This window comes from Ambystoma mexicanum, chromosome 3q, assembly GCF_040938575.1.
Source record: "Ambystoma mexicanum isolate Mex_15411 chromosome 3q, UKY_AmexF1_1, whole genome shotgun sequence".
Lineage (NCBI taxonomy): Eukaryota > Metazoa > Chordata > Amphibia > Caudata > Ambystomatidae > Ambystoma > Ambystoma mexicanum.
Genome location: NC_090926.1, coordinates 313,060,793 through 313,081,131, shown reverse-complemented (window position 1 = coordinate 313,081,131; position 20,339 = coordinate 313,060,793). Strand labels below are relative to the sequence as shown.

Sequence of the window (20,339 nt, the reverse complement as noted above, 5' to 3'; positions counted from 1 at the left end):
CCCTACGGTCTTTGTAAGTGACGCCACCACTATCTCTCGATGGAGGGAAGACTACCTCAACTGGTGCACTTGGGCCTTCACAGAAAGGCTGGGTCCCTTGTCCGGTTTAGCCTCGCCTTTCTTGGCCGCCTCGGGCCCCTTATCCAGCTTGGCCTTGCCAGGCGCCTGGTCTATCTTGCTCCTTTCTGCCGATGGTGGGCTGGTCACTGCCTCCAGTTTGGCCTTCTGTGGCCCTGTCTTCTCTGGCTTCTCCCTCAGTTTCCCTGGAATCTCCGATTTCCTCGTGGAGGATCCAGAGTGGCGACTGGAGACCGATGCGGAGGGTGATGATCGCGCCCTGACCGCAGTGGGACCCACGGTAGCGGCGACTCCAAGGGAAGCGGTCTCGCAGTGCTTAGCCTTAGGTTGAGCCCCCACAGGGGATGTGCCCTCAAAGGCCTTAGAAGCACGCTCAGACTTTCCTGATCCAGAGGCATGTCCCTGGGTGCCACCCGGACCAGAGTCCTTGGCCTGCAGCCACGACTCCAGTCGTTGGCGCCAATCCTTCAAGGTGCACGTTGTGAAGCAACAGCAAATCACGCAATCTTCCTCCTTATGCACAGGGTGCAAGCAGTACAGGCACTGGGAATGCTTGTCCTGCATAAACACATTCCGCAAACCACAGTCAGAGTACAGCTTGAAGAGGGAAGCGCCATCCTTCTAGTCCGACATGATCCACATGGTGTAGGCCTGAAGAATCTTCTGGAAGCCTCAGAGACGAAAAACCACCCTTGAAGGGCACTGAAAAAACTGAAAACTGGTCCCTGTTAGTCGGAAGGATGATCGATGGAGCACAAGGGCTCGAAGAGCAAAGCACGAGGACTCCCCAACACTTGAGCATGCAATAAAAATCTGAAGATGGCTGCCGGAGGAGGGGCTTGGGTAGAGGGCAGTCATTGGCTTAGGGCAGTATGACCCAGAGCTCAGTGATTGTTTTTTTAGGAGAAAGACAGTTCAGAAAGTATACTGATTTTTCTTTGACCAAGGATTCCCAGCCTGACGACGGGGAATATTCATGAGCATGTGAATCCATGCCAGACCCCACGCTGGAGAAATGTGCATCTTCTATGAAAGTTAGACTTGTGGAACGCTATGACCTAGCTCCTTAATCCCCAGTGGTAGCTCCTGGTCACTGGTTCATGCTGGATACCAAGCTGCCTTTTGCTCCTGCTCATTGAATCTCAATTTCAACCCCTGTACTGTACTTCTATATTTTACGACTGTGTGGGCGCTGAAGGGTCAATTTCTTTATTTGTTTAACCCATTTTCTTCCATAAGGCCACATAGGTTAGTACTTCCCAGTCAATGTTTGTCTGCTATTTTGGGTTTAACCTTAATGCAGTACCAAATAAATGGTATATTTTGGAAATTTTAATTTTGAACAAATTTCAATTTGGATTTAGATGAAATATGGGAACAGATTGCGGAGGCAATGTAACACTAATCCAGAAAATGGCATATTTTTGTACCGCGCAACACGCCCATAGGCTTGAGTGAGCTCACAGACAAAAATAATGCACATAACAGGAATTAAATGTCAGAATTAATCAAGGTCGATAATCCAGATAGGCAACCACATAATTACTCAGAGCTAATCCTTTGAATTAAAAAATGTTTTTTATGTCTTTCTTAAAGCCAGCCAGAAAGGCGATACCTCCGATATCGCTGGGAAGAGAGTTCCAAAGAGTCGGTGCACCAATATCAAAACAAGTACCCCCAAAATGTGTCACAAAAAGCTTGCCCAGACCGTTGGAGAGCAATGATTGTAGAATGTGGGGCTTCTGTAGATGCTACGTCAAATAGGCAGGTGCTTGGTTCGCCATACACTTATGAGTACGCAAGAAGATCTTGTGGGAGATCCAATGGTGAACCGGTAAACAATGCAGAGAGCTTCTTGCCTGCGTAATATGCTCTTCTCTAGATAGCCCACACACAGCTCTAACAGCACCATTTTGGGCCACTTGCAGAGTCTTAATATTACCCTTCACTGTGCCCACCAGAGGGCTATTACAATTGTCGATCCTGGAGTTTACTAGAACTGTAGCCAACCTAGAGATGTTCGCTGTAGACAGATAAAGCTTAATCTGCCTAATCAGCTTGGTCGTATAAGCATATGACCTTGATGTGTAAAAATGTTATTAAGAGCCAGCGAGTTAGAGGCCATCCAAGCCTGGATCAGCATATATACTTGATTGATCCTGGCTGTGTCGGCCTTATATTGTCCTGTAAGCACAAAGAATATTTGGGTGTCGTCAGCGTAATTGGTATAAACAATGTCAGCTGCATCCAGGAGATTAAAAAGTGGAGGAAAATAAACGTTAAACAGAATGGAAGAAAGGCAAGCTCCTTGGTGTACACCACAAGTCAGCAGCTCAGAAGGTGACATACATTTCAATAGCTACTCTAGATTGGCATGGACCCAGAAATGAGGCCAGCCAAGACATTGCTGGCTCAGAGCAATTCACGTACCTTCTTAATCTTTCAAGTAGGAGTTCATGTCTCACCAGGTCAAAAGCTGCTGAGAGGTCCAGCAACATAAGCAAAGCGACTTGACCATTACCAGCTATTTTAGCAAGATTAGCTCATAAATCCAGCAAAGCGGTCACTGTTCCATGACGAGCCAGAAACCCTGATTGGAGGGCACTCAATAGTCCATGTCTCTCGATATGCTCTTGAAACTGAAGGTAAGCCACCCTCATCAAGAATGTTCAGTAAGAATGGGACCCGAGTGATGGGGCGATAATTGTGTACCACTGGGTCCAAAGATTCTTTTTTCAATATGGGGGATATCCAAATTCTTTGAGTGACAATGATACTATGGCTGTGGCAAAGGAAGAGTTCATAATTCTAGTGAGCGAAGGTGCTATGTAATCTATAGAATCTTTAATTATACTGGCAGGGCATACATTGCTTGGTTTCAACAGTTTCACAACTCTTACGATATCAGCGTCATTAATCTGCTCAAAATGGAACTCAGGAGGCCCATTCAATGGAGCCATAAGAGTGTTATTATCAAATGGACAGTCAGCTGAATTGGCTAAGCTCACAAGATGAGCATTAATTCACACAATTAAAAATCTAAAAGTAATCAAGATGCAAATTAGCAATCATGATGCTCTAAATTTGACCTGGATGACGGAAATGAACCCATCTGTCGATCACTACGTGTGTGAACTGAGAATAACTCGAGGCCTAAATGGCCTGCGGAAAAACCCGAAAGTGACTGCGGATTTGAAAAAGAAACTTGCATCTTCCAATCAACAAGAGTCTGGAATTCTAAACTATGTACCTCTCCTATCACAGGATAAAACAATAAAAACTTGCTTTAGATTTGATCATAAGAAAAGCAAATGCCCATTTAGCCTAAAGGTGGAGGGGAAAAAGAGAAAAATGAGGAAGGATATCAAAGACCTCAAGTCTTGTGATATTTTGGAGCTTAGCCTGGCCGTAAAGAAGCACTGTCAAAGATACCGGAATTGGCCAATTTCGTTCAGGCTGAGCCTCGACCAAGAGCGAGCGGAGGTAATGTTAAAATCCATATACGCCCATCATGACAGAGACACTTGGACCATTATAAATGTAGGCTCACTAACTCAGAAAGCCAACACGAGTATCAGTGTAAACGCAGATGAATGGGTGAAGCATTACTCCAATGTCTTCAAGTATTCTACATGGCATGATGACGAAATATGGGCTGAGAAAAAAGTTCCCTGGAACACCTGTATGCATAAAGAGGAGATTGTGGGGGCAATCTCAAAACTGAAGAACTCGGGTGCAGCTGGCCCCGATGGCCTATCTAATATCAAATGAGCAGTGGGCCGGATTTATTGAAGCTCTCTTCAGGCATATCTCAGTAGTGATGACAATCCCAGTGTCATGGCAATCAGCAGTAGTTGTACCGATCCTCAAAATTGGAGATCGAGCGGATCCTAACAACTACCGTCCGATTGCGCTTTTGGATGTCACTGATAAGATATTTGCCTTTGTTTTGCAAAAAAAACTGTCCAAATGGGCTGAAGATGCTGGAATTTTAGACGTTAGACAATCTGGCTTTACTAAAGGGGTGGGGGACAGAGTTAAACCTCATATTGCTGAACCTGTTAAAGCTTGAAACGTTAAAAAGGGAAACAAATAATCTGTTCCTGGCATTCATTGACTTACATCAAGCATTTGACAGTGCTAAACGAGAAATTATGTGGAAGAAGCTGAGGAAGTGGAATTGTCCGCCAGATCTTTTACAAGCCATCAGAGCGCTCCACTCCAAACGTCTATTCGAATCAGAATTAATGCTGAAGGTGATCTCACTGAGAGAATAACAACCGAAAAAGGCGTAAAGCAAGGATATCTGCTAGCTGCCCTAATTTTGAAGCTCTATCTAGCGTATTTACCAGCGGCTTTAACAAAATGCGATACCTTTCCTTCAAGAATAAATGGCCATCAGATATCCTGGGCAATCTACCGCGATGATTTGGTGCTTTTGGACACAACGCAAATAGGCCTATACAGACTGCTCAACTATTTGGAAGTGCATTTGCAAAACGACTTGAAAATTCAAGTTAAAAGTCCAAAAAGATGTCCTTTGGTTCGAAACTTGGGAAGAGAGGGAAACCTTTTAAAAAGGGTATGGCGCTGGTGAACAACTGGAAAATACAGACTCCATCCGTTACTTGGGTATCCTCTTTAATTAATCTATTAGAGAATGGCAGTGGACCCAAGACTTAAAAATGTGAATGATAAAATCTGACGCTGCAAGGTGCAAAATTACACGCAGACTAAGTTAAATTTACGCATAAACTGGTCATGTTTCACAGGCAAAAGGTGACAGCTGCCATAACGTTTGTCAGTGAAGCCGCCTTAAATATAAGTCGGGCTATATAGGAAGTGTTGGAGGGCTATTTTTGGCGCAAGGTCCTCTGTCTGCCAAGACGTGTGCCTATTACTGCAATTCGCTACGAACTTGGGTTGCAGTCACTATATGCAACGGTTCTATGGAAATCAGTGGCTTTGATGCAGAAAATGTCACTGGCGTCGTCGGCTAGACCTTATATTCAGAACTCTCCACCGGGAAAGCCTTATACTGGCTTACTGAAGGAATGGGATAGGATGATCTGTGTCCAATTGGCTCATGCAGACATTGAAATGGATACACTCAAATAACCCTTGTGCAGCAAAGAAAAAGTTGACATATTGCGATTGGATCGACTAAACTTGTCACTTCATTAGATCTGGGCTGTGAAGAAAGGGCAATTAACAGTATCCCAAAATATCTGGAAAGGTTCCCATGCAGATATCGCCAGGACCAATTTCTGCGGTTACGCTTAACCCTGTAACCAACTAAAGAAATGCTGCTTATGCGACATCAGGTTGACACTTTGAATAACCATTGTCGATTTTGCAACAATGCTGTGGAGTCTTTGAAACATTTGGTCATCGAATGCATAGCCCTAAAAATTCAAAAGGAGTCTATTTTTGGGGAGATATGCTCCAAAATATGAGTGGAAGAGTGGTGGCAAGCACTCTTGTCTGGCAAGACCCATCTTGATAAGATTTTGATTAACTCGATGTGATATTTTAAGTTGAAGTCAGTTATCATCAACACTGGCTCAGTAACAATAATTGAAGTTGATGTTGGGATGCATAGTCTGTTTCCTTGTGTGAGTAAAATAAATGTAAAATTAAGTTTGTAATATTATAATTTTTTTTTTTAATAAGTATGAAGTTTCCGTTTTAGAGAGAAGCCTCTTTGGATCTCAGTACACCCTGCAATACTCTTAAAGTACCTCAAAACTCACCATCTTCTTACCCTCAAATTCTCTTAAAATGACAAATAATTAGTTCTGATTAGACTTTATCCTATTATCAAGACTAATTTGCTTAGCCGTAGAAATGGCTTGTTTAAATTTAGTTGCGGCAAACTGGTAAGAGGAGCGTGTGTTCTCACAGGGCTACCTTCCCCAGCTACGTTCTGCTAGTCTTTTGAGTCTCCTATGATCTATAGTGTCTGCAGCAAACCATATCTTTCCAAGTGTCTCAGATTTAACCTTTTTTATATACTTAAAGGTGCTAAGGTGTTAATGATTACATTAGTGATGTTTACAAACCGTTCAACCAAAACTGAGGTCTCAATGAGGTAAGATATGTTGGACAATGAGGGGAGAACGAAGTCAGCAAATGCCTCTGGGGAGACCCTATACAAATTTCTAACTCGTGATTCTGATCTAGGATATGTGCAAGCCTTTTTCAATTTCCCTGAAAGGGGAAGGTTGAAAGATCATAAAATGATCGGACCCAGGGCATGGAGAAACAGATAGTGAATCAAAGATGGGTTAAAAAGTAGCACCCAGTCTAGTATGAGACCCTCTTTATGTGTAGGACATTGCATCTGTTGGGCAGGACATTTTATCTGTTGGACAAAGCCCAGCGCCTATAGGGCTGACAGGATAGAAGTGGCCTCCTGGTCAGTACTGTCAAGGGCACACAGGTTAAAGTCACCAAGCAGAACTGCATACGTTGACTTCTTAACAAAGTCACCCTAGAAGGTCATCAGTTCTTCGAATGAAGGAACCTAGGAGGTCAGTAGATATCTAGAAAGCAAATCGTCATATTAAAATCCAATCCCAATTTAATTTGCGTATATTCACAATTACCAATGATAGTCAAATGAAGCATGGTATCCCTAAAGGTAAACGCTGTACCCTCTTCCCTCTTTTCTATCAGTTCTGAGGTTTTTAGAACTGGAAGGAGTAGCTAATATGGCTGCATGGCAGGATACATCACAACCTATTTAGGGGGCAGCAACGGGCCTCTCCATGGACTTCGATATGGTGGATCGTAGACTCTTACGGACCAAAATAAGAAAATGGGGTTTACCATCGACCGTTAAGTATCTTGGTCTATATGTAAGAAGAAACATCAATTCAAGGGTGACAAAATATTGAGGACATTACGCCTAAATCTATTAGAACAAACAATGGCCTTCGACAGGGGTGCGAATTGGCCCCTTGTCTATTTAATCGATATATGGCAGATAAAGGAGAGTATCTCCTGAACGCCTCTTTTATACCACCTAAAAAAGGAAGTCGGTGGTTAGTGTGGGTAGCCTAAGCAGACTATTTAATTCTGTTCGACCGCACACCTATAGGTCTCCAGAGACTGACTGAGGCCGTTGAAGTATTTACTGTAACCCATGGATTGAGAATTAATCATGCCAAGACGGTGGTAATTAAGTTCTGTAAGAAAAGAGAAATTATTTTAAGTTTATTAATGGAAATGTTTTGGAGGCAATGAGCTTCATACTATACATTTTTAAACTCATTGATCTATTCCATTTATGAGAATGGACTCCTAGGGACAAACTGAGTTCATTGTTTTCTGTAGGATGCTTCTTTTAAAGATAGGTGTTACGGAAGAACTGTTATTGTCCAATCCACTTAAAGTTAAGGAGCAGGTTAAAAGGCTGGATTGGATTCTAACTATGGACACTTTAGCGAAGTCGCTTTATCAACACTTGGTTCTCATACCGAAAAATGTAGGAACCTTGTAGTGTCATCTGGAAAGATTTGTGGTTAAATCCTGCAGAAACAATTACTTACATTTTAGAATTAATGTGTTATTAACTAAGGATGTTTTGCCAATTAGAAATCACTTATCAGAGCTGCTGTTCTGTAGATCTTGTAATAACATAGGATCGAAAGAAAATCTTTGTCATTTGTTACTATTTTGTCCTGCTCTTCTCCCTTGGCGGATAATGTGTTTTTAAAAATGTGTCTATGATCTAACATGGGTAGATGTGGACAACCTATGGAAGAACATGGACGGGAAACCGGTGACTATGAAAATAGCAGTGGTTAGGTTTATGGATCTATGCGATTCTTACAAATAAGTGGTTGAAGGGTTGTTATACTTGGATTGTTTGTAAAAATTGATTCTGTATGTTTTTATCTTTTTAAAAGTAATCTTCAAGCGGAATGAAAATTAATTTGTATGTCTCTTTATAAAAGTTTTTTTTAAAACCATATACAAATAAAGAAATAATAGATTATGGGGGGTGTATTTTATTGCAAGTGTTTCTGGGCTTAATTGCACTTTGAAACTAGCCAACCGTCATCCTAGGAGTGAAGGCTTTGTGCTCCATCACACTACTGCAGGATTATAAATTGAGGGAAGATGGGAGCTAGTTTGCACCTGCTTGTAGCCTAAAAGAGCCTGATTAGCTTGATACCAACAGCTACCAGAAGGTACTTTTGGCACCCCATGCCAACTGATCCCGAACAAATACACCTATGCTTAATTTCGAGCTCTGCAAGATAATTTGGATTAATTTAGCCACACTATTTTGACACCACTGTGTTTCACCTCACCAGAGGGTTTCTGAAAAATCCAACAGCAGTGATCAAGGAACTTGGGTGAGGTTGCGTGGTTATTTAAAAAAGTCCTGCTCCCCATCGACAAAAACATTACAGATCTAATCCTGGTATGCATTGGTTTATCTTTACATGCAAAGGAGCATGATGTCAATGAAGCTCCTACAACAGAAGTACTAAGAAGAATGCAAAAATTGCAACATGATAAATATTTTTACATTAGCTACTGCAACTAACCATCATTTAGGCACCTGAAGATCTGCGGTTAAGTGCATTTTGGCATGTACCTGACTGGATAGTGCAGCATTTAAAAGGCTGTAATGCCATTTGGACCACAAAATAAACGCATTTTTGTCTCTGAAAAGATTTAAATGTAGTTGGAAACTTCATTCAGATATGAAAACTATGGGTGTTGTATCCAGAGGGAGACGTTTTGAATATTACACAAGGAAAAGACTTGACCCAAGTTTATTTTTGTACCTTTTTGGAGAACTCAAAGTATTGTGTTAAATGTATATAAAAGATTATCAGGCGTAGACCGCAGCGTGGAAGTTGCTGGAATCAAGAGGCTGTTAGCCTTTTGTTTATTTGAAAAATATTTTAAAAAACATCCCATTAACAAATGTATGCACCCTCCCTATTCGGGTGAATCACAAGTTGTAAGCACGAGGCAGGAATTCTTCAGACTTCAAAGGCTTCACATATTTATATTCTTAGAAGCATGTTGGAATAACATTTGACAGTCAGCTGTCCTGACAAACACAATCATGTTTACACCCTATTTAGATCAAATCGTAGCACAAGTAATATCGAAATTGCTGACAGCTATTCAGATCCTGCTTGTGCCTAGAAAAGTCTAGTTAGCTGGTCCCTAACAGGGACCAAGAGCTTCTTTCGGACATACCCAGAATACACTTAAAGCATAATGGGTCCAATATAATAAAGTCAACCTTACTTTCTGCATCTCATGTGAAAGTACATTTGCTGCTTGATTTGTAGTAGCTTCTTGCTGCCCAGAAGTATCTCTGGTTTAATGAGTGATCCAGACATAGGGACAGCTTTCAGCTCATGTTCAACGAACCTTTGTGATCCCCGATTTGATTGCAGCATCAGCTCTGATGATGCAACAAATAATCACCTCCATTTCAGCCAATAAGATGACAATGCTCTTAGATTTATTGAAGGGAAATGGAGAAGTGTACTATTCGCTCAAGAATGAAGTTGGATGCACATCTGGATCTTAAACGTGGTCAATACCTTTTGCAGGAATAGCAATTGAATTATTAGCTTGGTGTGAAATATTCAGAATGCTCTATTTTTATTTTTACATATGTCTATTCAACAGTTTCATTTATAATAAAATGCTTAACAGTTTTCCCATCAGCATCAGTGGTTATCAGCTGGTGAGTGTTTGATAGCAGGTGGTGATTTTCACAATCAAAAATCCAATCCAGATGATTCAAAGTTTAACTTGAGGATTCCCTGGAGATCTTCCGCAGTAATTATCAAGACTGAAAATCTAGCCTTTTTTTGTTGGAATGGCAGACCAGATGCAAGGCAGCACCTGTGAGAAGAGTTAATATTTTCTCTTTGAGAATTCAGCAGAGGTTATATGCTGTGATGCAATGGTTATTCAGCTTTCAAAGCTTTGTAGAGTTAAAGTATATAGTGCCCTGCAAGTAAGCCAGGCCTCATTAATAAAACCCTGGTTCGGGTCACCCATATGAAATGCTCCTACGTTTCACCACTTCTAGCGAGCGAGGAGTAGGAAGGAAGGTAGACTCCCATTTCATTCTAGTGACAGCAGTCTCATAAGGAAAGTGGCAGAGATCTCTTGTTATGAGAAGAGTGAGACACCACCAGGAGGAATTTGGAGACTCACCATAGGTTAGTGAAGGCAGTGAAAGAGAAGGATGCCTTGGTGCAAAGAAAAGGCAGCTCTTGAAAGTGACCTCAGTGAGAAATTTGTGATGGGAGTCGGCAGACTCCCTTCATTGTTAGTGATGCCAGTATGTGACATCTTTCAGAAAGCAAGCATGGCATATCATAAGAGTTTGCTCACAGTGTAATCACTCCAAGAGCAAGGGAGAGACTTGCATCTTGAACATAACAGCAGTGTGAAACATTTGCCAGGGAGGAAGAGTGAATCATATCTAATGAGACTAACCTTTAAGAGATACCTCAGAAGTGTACTATTCTCGGCTGCAAGGCCAACGGCCAGAGAGGTGGAGATAGGAGGAACTGCAACTAGGGTGAAGGGACACCTGGGCAAAAGGACGATTCTAAGGGACAAGCCCAAAGTGCAGTTGAACTTTATGTGATGAAATGCAAAGTAACAGGGTAAGAAATGTGTCATGGAACTATTTTGGCAGACGCATTAAATGGAGGGAGCAAATATGTTTGGACAGCCTTTAAGGGCAGGGGCATGCACTAGACAAATAGGTTCTCAATAGACTTTGAGCACAGTGTTCTCTGCTGCCTATACAAAAAAAAAAACCACAGTGGGCCTACAACAAACAACTTCATGGAACGTGGAAATACTCACACCTCATGCAGCCGACATTCAAACACACTATTCCCCTCTCCCAGGAGTAAATGTCCAGAACAGAAACTGCACAAAGACAATTAATTGCGTAATCTGCAGGATGCTGCACCCATCAATGAACTGGGAGGCAAAGAGACGTGCTGAGCTGTAACTTACCTCGCTCCGGGTGTCGGGCGGTGGGTCCTGAGGAGTGAGACACGCGTGTGCAACTTTTATGACATGCTCCAGCTTCCGGGGCTGCTCCTCCACCTTCGCTGCCAGGAAGAGCGCTGCAGGCGCCACAGACTTGGGGTGAAGAGAGTCAAAATAGTTACAAAGAAAAAAAGCAGAAAATGAGAAAACCGCTAACGTTTGTATGAAAAAGTGTGGAGCATCCTTTCATGGGGAGCCAGAGGCTGCCAGAGTTCTTTGTAAGAAGCCAGAGGATTCCAGAGGTTCAATTTATCAGAAGACCGCGTTGTAGGGAGCCCGTGCCTGCCAAAGCATGCACTGTGTTCATTAATCGGTGAGAGAGATGCATCCCTGCAGGACCTACCCAGCACTTCATTTTCATAGGTCGATAAATTAAGCGAGAGTGACATTATTAAGAACAATTGTAAATACATTATTTATGATCGGAAGCAACAAAGCACTACATAAACTATTTTAAAACGACATTGAAGTGGAACTGTGGTTACTTTTTAGCTGGATGCTTCGAGAGGGTGCTATTAGTATAGATAGTTGGCAGGTGTGCTCAGTTTAAAAAGGGAACCAAGGGCTGCCACGATGTGCGGATGCAGTGTGCTTCTAGGAAGCTGGGGACATTCATGTAGTGCAGTCTTAATAGCAAGCTGGTGAATGCACTCTTTATAAGAAGCAAGCAGCAGCAAGGAGGTGCAATCTGTAAGGAACTACCAGTTGCCAGGAGTCTATGTTCGCATGGAATAAACACTGAGGGCTAGACTGTTTAACGGGTGCTAGCAGCCACTTTTATTTACTTTATAAGATGGCAATGACTAATGGGCAGTGCACTGTATAAAAGAGTGCCTGGTATGTATTCTTTATCTAAACCGTTGACAAATAATGAGCGCATATTATATAAAAGCTGGCAAGGTATAAACATTTTGGTGCATCATTTTATAGGAAGCCAGCAGTTACCAGTGTCAAAACGAATAGACGTCCCATGTCCTACTGTCTCACATGGCAGGCCCTTTCGGTAGATAACCTGTCAGGAGGTCACGGTCATACATTCATGCCTCACCCAAGTACATAAAGACAACTGTGGAACACAAGCATAACATCACTTATCTTGCAGCATGACACAGCGTGGATGACACACTGTGCCAAGAACCTTCAGAGGAGCTCACCCTTCCATCACCTTACATGATTTGCCACACAACAGCATCAACCGGAAAACCACAGAAGAATGTGCCAGACAGGCATCCGACCAAACTCACATTTCTATGGAAGCGAGTGAAGGACTGCACCATGAAGAAGCGATGCATGTATACGATAGCAGTGTTGATCGTCAGTTGAGAGCTAATGGCAAACAGTTAAGGTTAAAAACAAGATAATTAGACGTGAGGTAGCATTGTTATGAACCATCAATGAATATATGCCAGCTGTGTGATCTCAGATATTGATCCCAAATTGTCAGTCTGCGAAGCAGGTCTCGGATGCTAACGGTGACATCAATCAAGTAGTATAACGGGAGCTTGTCAATTCAAGCTATACCAAAAGGACAAGTGACTTGATACCAATTCCATACTTTTGTATGCCTTCTTAAAAGCACTACAGACTCGAACTTTCCCGCAATTTCTACCATTGTGCAAACAGTTTCTGGGCAGCCCTTTTTGGAGATGTTGCCAAGCCCCATGTTGAGGGTTGGGTAAAATTAAGCTACATCTAGGTTGCAGGGCTTCTCCCTATGCCCGACTCACCCCGGGATAAATGTGGCCGAGCAGTCAGGGTGGTACTCCCAAGTAGGGACAAAGGTGGGACAAAGGTTCAGTGAACATAAAATAAATTATTGCCCACATAATAAAGTTGAGGTTATAGGCAAAATGAAATATTAAGTCACAGTTTCGAACAGCATACCCCCACAATGCTTTTCTAATGGTCAATGTTACCCCAGGGACAATCTACAAGGAGAAAGTATTGTGGCTATAGGAAAAAGGAGTGACCCAAGTCACGGTTCACAAACCAAGAAGCAGACCATGTTGGCGGTATGGAAGCAGAGATCCCCATCCAAGGACAGCAACCCTAGAACCCAAATGAGGTTGCCGAGGAGTGCAGAGCTCTACTGGATGCTATGGCAACTTCGGTAGCTGGGATTGCGGTTGCAGTGGGAAAACCAGTGTAGACCGTGAATTAGCGGTTCAAGAAACTTTACGTTGCTTTATTTGGCAGACAAATGGCAGAACGCAGCATATGCCAGCTTTCTGCAAGACTCTGGTGAGCCACGCTTGGTTCAAAAGATGTTATTCAATGGAGCCAGGTCAGCTGGTGGCAAGTAACCCAGCTGTGGCGGCCGAGTCATGGTAAAAGGAGAGCCAATGTGGTTACTGCTGGATATGTTGAAAAAAGTTTGGCTTGTGAGGGACCAGCAGTACTACACCAGATTGTAGATGCTTTACCAGAGCCTTTGTCTTATTCTGTTAAGTTCTTTTTTCTAGCTGTCAGGACAGGTTCCAGCAACTGACAAAGGTTTTGGTCAGAACCCCACTCCAATCCCACTCCACCAACCTACATAGCAGACTCCGCACTTGAAACAATTCTAGCTTCTAATGAAGATTACCCCTGCATACTTTGCTGGAAATCTTGATTCTATTTAAGACACAGAGGCGAGCATTATGCTTCAACTTCTTTAATACTACTCTCCAGCAGTTTCAACAAAAATAATTGAAAACGACTCCAACTATTTATTTTCTTCCCATTTCTTATGATTTTTTTTCCAGAACTACATTTCCCTTTAATTTTACTACTCCTGTAGTTTCTGGTATTTCCCGTCTGTCACTTTCTGTCCTTAGCGCCACCTCTTCTTTGGATGCTCTGAAATGATCCACAACAGTAACTTCCAACTACACGAAAAACGAACAGTTCCTGGAACATGCCAATTCCGCTCGATACATAATCCACCTGGGCGGTCTCTCACGCCAGTACTCCAGTGCAGCCGCTGTCGCACCTCCATCGCTCAGCCGTTGTTCTGCCCATCACCTACAAACCTGACAAAAAAGGGAGTGCCATTATGGTGGAGAAAAATGCTTAAACAGTGTAACAATAACAGTTCTCCCGGCTTGTAACATAGTGCATGCGTTGGGCGGGAAAGTAATGCTCGCCCCTGTGTCTTTAATAAAATCAAGACTCCCTGTGCAGTATATGCAGGGATAATCTTCATTCTGTGTCAAGACTGATGCGAACATTATGCTTGTTCAAAGCTTCCCACTACTATGTCCACTAAGGACGGAATTGGCTTAAAGTAAAATGTCTTAAAAGTGCCATCACTAGGCCAGTCCGCTGGCAGTAGAATATCCTGCAATGTCACTCCTGACGCGTACACTGTAGAGGCCATAGCCCCTCACCCAGTGTGCTCTGAGGGCTACCCAGGTCAATCCTTGCCAACTGCATCATCTTGCGGGCAATGGTGGCTGTTGCCACTGCCTTGTTGGGCTTCCTGCACAAGATCAAGAGTTGCGACGCCTGCTGGTCGCATCTCTGCTGTCCCGAGTTCATAATCCTTTATGCAGGCCTTCACGCACAATTTTGGCTGCCCGGCCAAATATGGGTACGAGATACACGACAAGTTTGTTTTCGTTCGTATAGCTATAGTGAAGGTAACTCTGTCCGGACCATAAGACTTTATGTCCACGTCCAGTGCCTTGACATCAGATACTCGTCTGCAGGACACCAAGCATAGGCGCATGACCAGTTTACCCGACAACTGCGCCTAGGACAGATATTTGTTCGCTGGCCAACTCGCTAGAAAACTTAATGCCACGTCCCACAGCTGAGAATACTTTGGACCCGGAGGAGCTCTAAACCAGGCACCTTTCATGAGCCTGACCACAGACGGATGCTCACCCAGCGGCGCTCAGTCCACGCGTGCATGACCTGCCAAGATCGCTGACCTATACACCCCTATGGTTCTGAAGGCCTTGCCCTCCTGTAACAAGGAGGCTAGAAAATTGAGTACCTCTATTACAGGGGCAGAACCGGGACGAAAACCTCTGTCTGCACTACTCTGCCCATTGTCCCAAGTTGCATCATAGCTCCTTGGTGCCGAAGGGGCCCATAATTCTGCGATGAGCTCCGTAATACCTGGCAGGGACTAAAGCTCCCCGATACCTTGCACACCATCAGGGGAAGAGTCCCTTTCACTCTCAGATGGTGAAACGACCCAACTCGGTCTGTGAGCAGGTACTCTCCTGATGGGACAATACACATGAAATCTGAGGAACGTTCCATCAGAAATCAAAAACCACACTTGCGACCTCCACTATCAGTGCCGCTTTCTCCCTGCGGGTCTTTGCTAGTACTCTGCTGAATATCAACGGGAGAAACACATAGTGCATGTTCCCGCTCCAGTCTTGCAGGAAAGCATCCGACCCCAGAGCGGTCGAATCCAACCTCCAGCTGACATATCTGCGCATTCAGCCTGGATGCAAACAAATCTGTGTGCACTGGCCCCCAGAGCTGTTCCAGCTGCAGAATATCTCCCTGTTCAATTTCCGTCGCTGGAGTCTGGCAAGTGCTGCAAATTCCAGTCTGCCACCACATTGAGTGTACCTGGAAGATACTCCGCCATCACTGGGGTCCCTGTGTTGAGTCAATGACAGAAATCCTTTGCTAGTTCCGCTAGGAGTCTGTATTTTGTCCCCACTAGATGGTTTGATCTATCTGACCGCTGAAATGTTGTCCATTTTTAGCAGGATGCAGGAGGTCACCTCACAACTCGTGAAAGCTTTTATCGTGAACAACCCAGCTAAGAGTTCTAGACAACTTTTCTGCGCTTAATTTCCCTCCTGTCTCTAGTGTGCTGCAACGCCCGCCCCCAGCCTTTTAAGCTGGCTCTGATCCTATCACTAGGTCTGGTCGGTCCCCAATGGTGGCCCGCCCATTCCAGGCGTCCATGTTCAGTAACCACCACTTTAGCTGCGCAATGGACTTGTGATCCAATGGGAATGCTTGATGGTATCTCAGTCCCTGATGAAGATGTCTGATCTTCAACCTCTGCAGGGCACGGTAATGTAAGGGCCCCGCAAATATGGCTTGGATAAAAGATGCTAGTAGTCCCACTACTCTCGCTAGTGCCCTCAACAAGATCACTTGCTTGCCGAGGCATATTTTGATCTCCCTCTTGATGTCCCAGATCTTCCTTGCTGGCAACTCCATAGTCGCCTTCTTCGTGTCCATCACAAAGCCTAGAAAGTCAGTCTTCTCATAGGTGTCATATCTGATTTGTCTTGTTTGAACAGGAATCCGAGCGCCGTTCGTTCCTTCACCCATGCCGTCTGATAAATCAGTGCGTCTGTTGTCAGCCAATAGCAGTATAGCGTCTAAATGAACAAGTTACTTACCAACTGTAATGTTTTTTCGACTGGATGTTCCTCCCATGTATTCCTCATCTTAGATATTCGTCAGCTTGCTGCTTCTTTCGGAAAAAAATTTGCTCGAGGGCGCGTAGCTTTGTCCCTCGAAGGGTGCCGTCAACGTCATCCATCGTATAAATGGCTCGAGCCGCGCCCGTTGGTTCAGTTCTGTTTTTTCGATGTTAATGGTCGCATCAGTTGTATTTTGTGTCGGCAGATGTCAGGCTCTTAAAGAAGTACAAGTGCAACAAGCATAAGGACTGTACGGAGGGGTAGGTTGGGAGGGTCGATGAGGAATACGTGGGAGGAACATCCAGTCGAAAGAACGTTAAGAGTTGGTAAGTAACTTGTTCTTCGAATGGATTGTGTCCTCCCACGTATTCCTCAACTTAGATAGACTCCCATAGCAGTTTTAATTTAGAGGAGGAGGGAGTACCATAGTGCACAGAATGAAGGACGGCTTTTGCAAAAAGGCCTCCTTGGTAAGAAGTGGTGTCTAAACAATGTTTCGCAAAAGTGTGCATTGATGACCAAGTGGCCGCAGCACAAATGTCTTGCACTGGGACACCCCTCGGAAGAGCCGTGGAAGTTGCTATACCCCTGGTTGAATGAGCCCTTAAACCATCTGGAGGCTCCTTCCCAGCCAATTTCTAACATTCAGATATTGCTAGGATAATCCATCTGGATATAGTTTGTTTGGACACCCCAAGGCCCAATTTGTGTCCAGTATAACCGACATATAACTGATCTGTTTGTCTAAATCATTCCACTCTAGATATGTAGAAACTGAGAGCCCTGTTTCGGGTGAAGTCTGGAATCTTTCCTCCTCTTTACTAGCGTGCAGAGGAGGATAAAAGGATGGTAAAGTGTTTTTCTGTGACAGATGAAAATCCGAAACTATTTTAGGTAGGAAAAAGGGCTCTACTTTCAAAATAACTATCTTTATAGAAAACCGTGTGAGGAGGCTTGCAAGAACGCCTGCAACTCACTCACCCTGCGGGCTGAAGTTAGAGCCACTAGTAGAACCGTTTTTAAAGTTAGAAGCCTTAAAGGACAAGAATGTAAAGGCTCAAAAAGGGGCACACATAAGAAACTTTATAACTAAATTTCTATCCCAAATGGGAACTTGGAATGGTGTAGGAGGGAACGTATTTGTTAAACCTTAAAAGAAATTGAATAACCAAAAGGCATTTTGAAATATGAAACTTCTTCTGAGGAGCGCTTAAAAAAGTTAGCGCTGCCAAATATCCTTTAATAGTTCCAACTTGGAGCCCCAAGTTGGCTAAATGTAATAGAAAGGAAAGCACCATGGGACTGGTACACTGAAAAGGATCCACATTCTTATCCCTGCACCAGTTACTGAATTTCTTCCAACACCGGTATAAGGATTTTATTGCTGGTCTTCTGGCCGAAAGCAAAATCTCCATAACGTCATCCGGGAGGTCCCAATCCTTATATCTCAACCTCTCAGAAGCCAGGCGTGAAGGTTGAGTGTCTTGACCTCTGGGTAGAGAACCCGGCCTTCCTCTTGCGAGAGAAGATCCTCTCTTTGTCAAAGACATATTGGAGGGCAGATGGCTATGTCCAGAAGGTCCGGGTACCACGTCCTCCTGGCACAGTCCGGGGCAATTAGGACCATGGTTTTCCTGAACTTTCTCAACCTCCTGATACATGAGGAATCACAGGGACTGGAGGAAACGCGTAAAGGAGTGGATATACCCAATCCACTATGAACGCATCCCCTAGAGCTCCTCTTGGGGGAAATTTCCTTGAGCAGTACAGTTCGCACTTCCGGTTTGCCCCGGTCACAAACAGATCCACTTGAGGGCTTCCCCAAAGGGCAAAGATCTCTTGAAGGACTTCCTGAGCTAACTCCCACTCATGGGAGACTGTGCCCTGCCTGCTCAGAGCATCTGCTGCCATGTTCAGCTCTCCGGCTAGGTGAACTGCTGACAGAGAGATTCCTTCTTGCATTGCCCAGAACCAGAGCTGCATTGCCTCTCTGCACAGTGGAAGTGATCCTACACCTCCTCGTTTGTTGAGGTAGTACATGGCCACTGTGTTGTCCGTCATCATCAGGACATTCTTTCCCTGTACAGAGGGCAGAAAGGCCTTCAGTGCTAGTCTGATTGCCTTCAGCTCCAAAAGATTGATGTGTAGTTTGTACTCCGATGGAGACCAACGACCGCTGATTGTCAGATCGTTGGTGTGGGCCCCCCACGCTGTGAGTGAGGCGTCCGTCACTACAGTTATCTCTGGCCATGGTTGCCAAAAAGGATATTTTCCTTGTGAACCCACCAAAGGAGATCTTGAGCCATCTTGGACGGTGTGATGCTGGAAATGCATCAGAGGGACAGGGCCTCCGTATCCTTGTCCCTTACTGCTTTTTATCATGTGTTCTGTCGTGTTTTCCGTGCAGGAGTTCATGTGGGACTCCTGGCGGTGCAGCGCTTTCTCTTTTGGTTTGGTGAACAGACCCATGGGATCTCCTTATGGCCCCCATGGGTGGGGGTACAACCCTGTGCCCCTAGTGTATGTTTTTGGGCACCTGTGTGTGACCCACAGAGCAGGGTTCGGGGTGGTGGCAGCTCCGTGCTGAAATGACTGGTGCCCTGAGTGTCCTCCATTTTGGGATGCCCAGGCCCTGTCATTGGAATCGGTAGATTCCTGATGGACAAAAAGGTCCCCATGGCCTCTTGCCTTCCATCACCTATTACCTTGATCTTCCCGAAGTCCCGGGAAGCCCTGCCTTTGTCCCTTCCCCCTGACTGGCTGTTCGGTGGAAGTTCCATATATGGTAGTGTGGGGAAGTGCCCACCAGACTGGCTGGAGCCTTCTCCACGACCATATGTTGTGGGTACGCCTGTGGGTGGGACCTGGGTGAAGGAGTTTGTGACGAATACGCATTCTATGTGATGGGTGTCTAGTATCTGGTGGTTGACACAATGACTGAGACAGCCCTGCCCGAATCCGGTATGAATGCAGTATGAAGTGTTGAATGGCTCGGTACTGGTCCCAATACACAACTTGTGAGTGTCTGGAGAGAAGTGAATGGCCTGAATGCACGGTGTGCCTGATTGGCTGCCTGCCTGCATGAATGCCTTTAGTCGTGATTGGATGCTTGAGTGTGACCCAGCGGAATGAATGGGAGATCAACAGTATATCTGGGGACCTCTCGCTGCTAGGAATCTTGTTCAGAAGCTGAAGTCCACTATGACGAGTAACTGGAGTAACTGAAGCTTGACCTTGAGCCCTGCTGGACGAGAAGAATTGCGGTTGCTCTCCTTCACAATCTGAAAGCTGCTGTGCCTCCAAGGACTGTCCCAGAGAGGACCTGGTAAGGCGCCCTCTTCCTGAGCTATGAGGGACCATCGTGCACAGCCGAGCTTTGCCTAAGCTCCCTGGTAGACAGACCTTCGACAGGCTGCCAACCCGATACGGGGACTGCTGCGGTATCACAAGCAGAAGAGCACAGACTGTTGTCCGCCACTTTCGACGACCGCCGTCGCCGTGCTCCTGTTTGCCTAAGAACTTCATTTGATCCTGCTGGAGAAGGCCTGACCGTTGACGCACCGAGGAGCATCCACCGGTGGGTTTCCCGCCACCCAAAGACCACAGACACCGACGACTCGACGCCCTTGCTGGGCCACAGTTCTGCCAACTCTTTGCGGTCCAAAACTATTGACACTGAGGTGCTCTGCACGCCTCTTCCTTGCAGGACGTTTACGCTTCCCCGTCAACTAGCACCTGTAGGAACGACGCGGCCACTTCACCGTCGTAGCTCGGCCTGTTCCCCGTCGGACGTTTGACAACCCGTGACTCCTG

General features: G+C 44.8%; 1 protein-coding gene across 1 annotated transcript in view; it reads right to left on the bottom strand.

The window, feature by feature from the left end:
• CCNT1 (cyclin T1) overlaps nt 1-20,339 on the bottom strand; it is a 542,287-nt gene that overhangs the window by 383,931 nt on the left and 138,017 nt on the right. Inside the window, exons 2-3 of the mRNA XM_069653859.1 lie at nt 12,384-12,465; nt 11,104-11,232 (exon numbers count right to left, since the gene is read on the bottom strand). Of these exons, the coding sequence (XP_069509960.1) occupies nt 11,104-11,232; nt 12,384-12,465 (211 nt within the window). The remainder of the gene's footprint in view (nt 1-11,103; nt 11,233-12,383; nt 12,466-20,339) is intronic.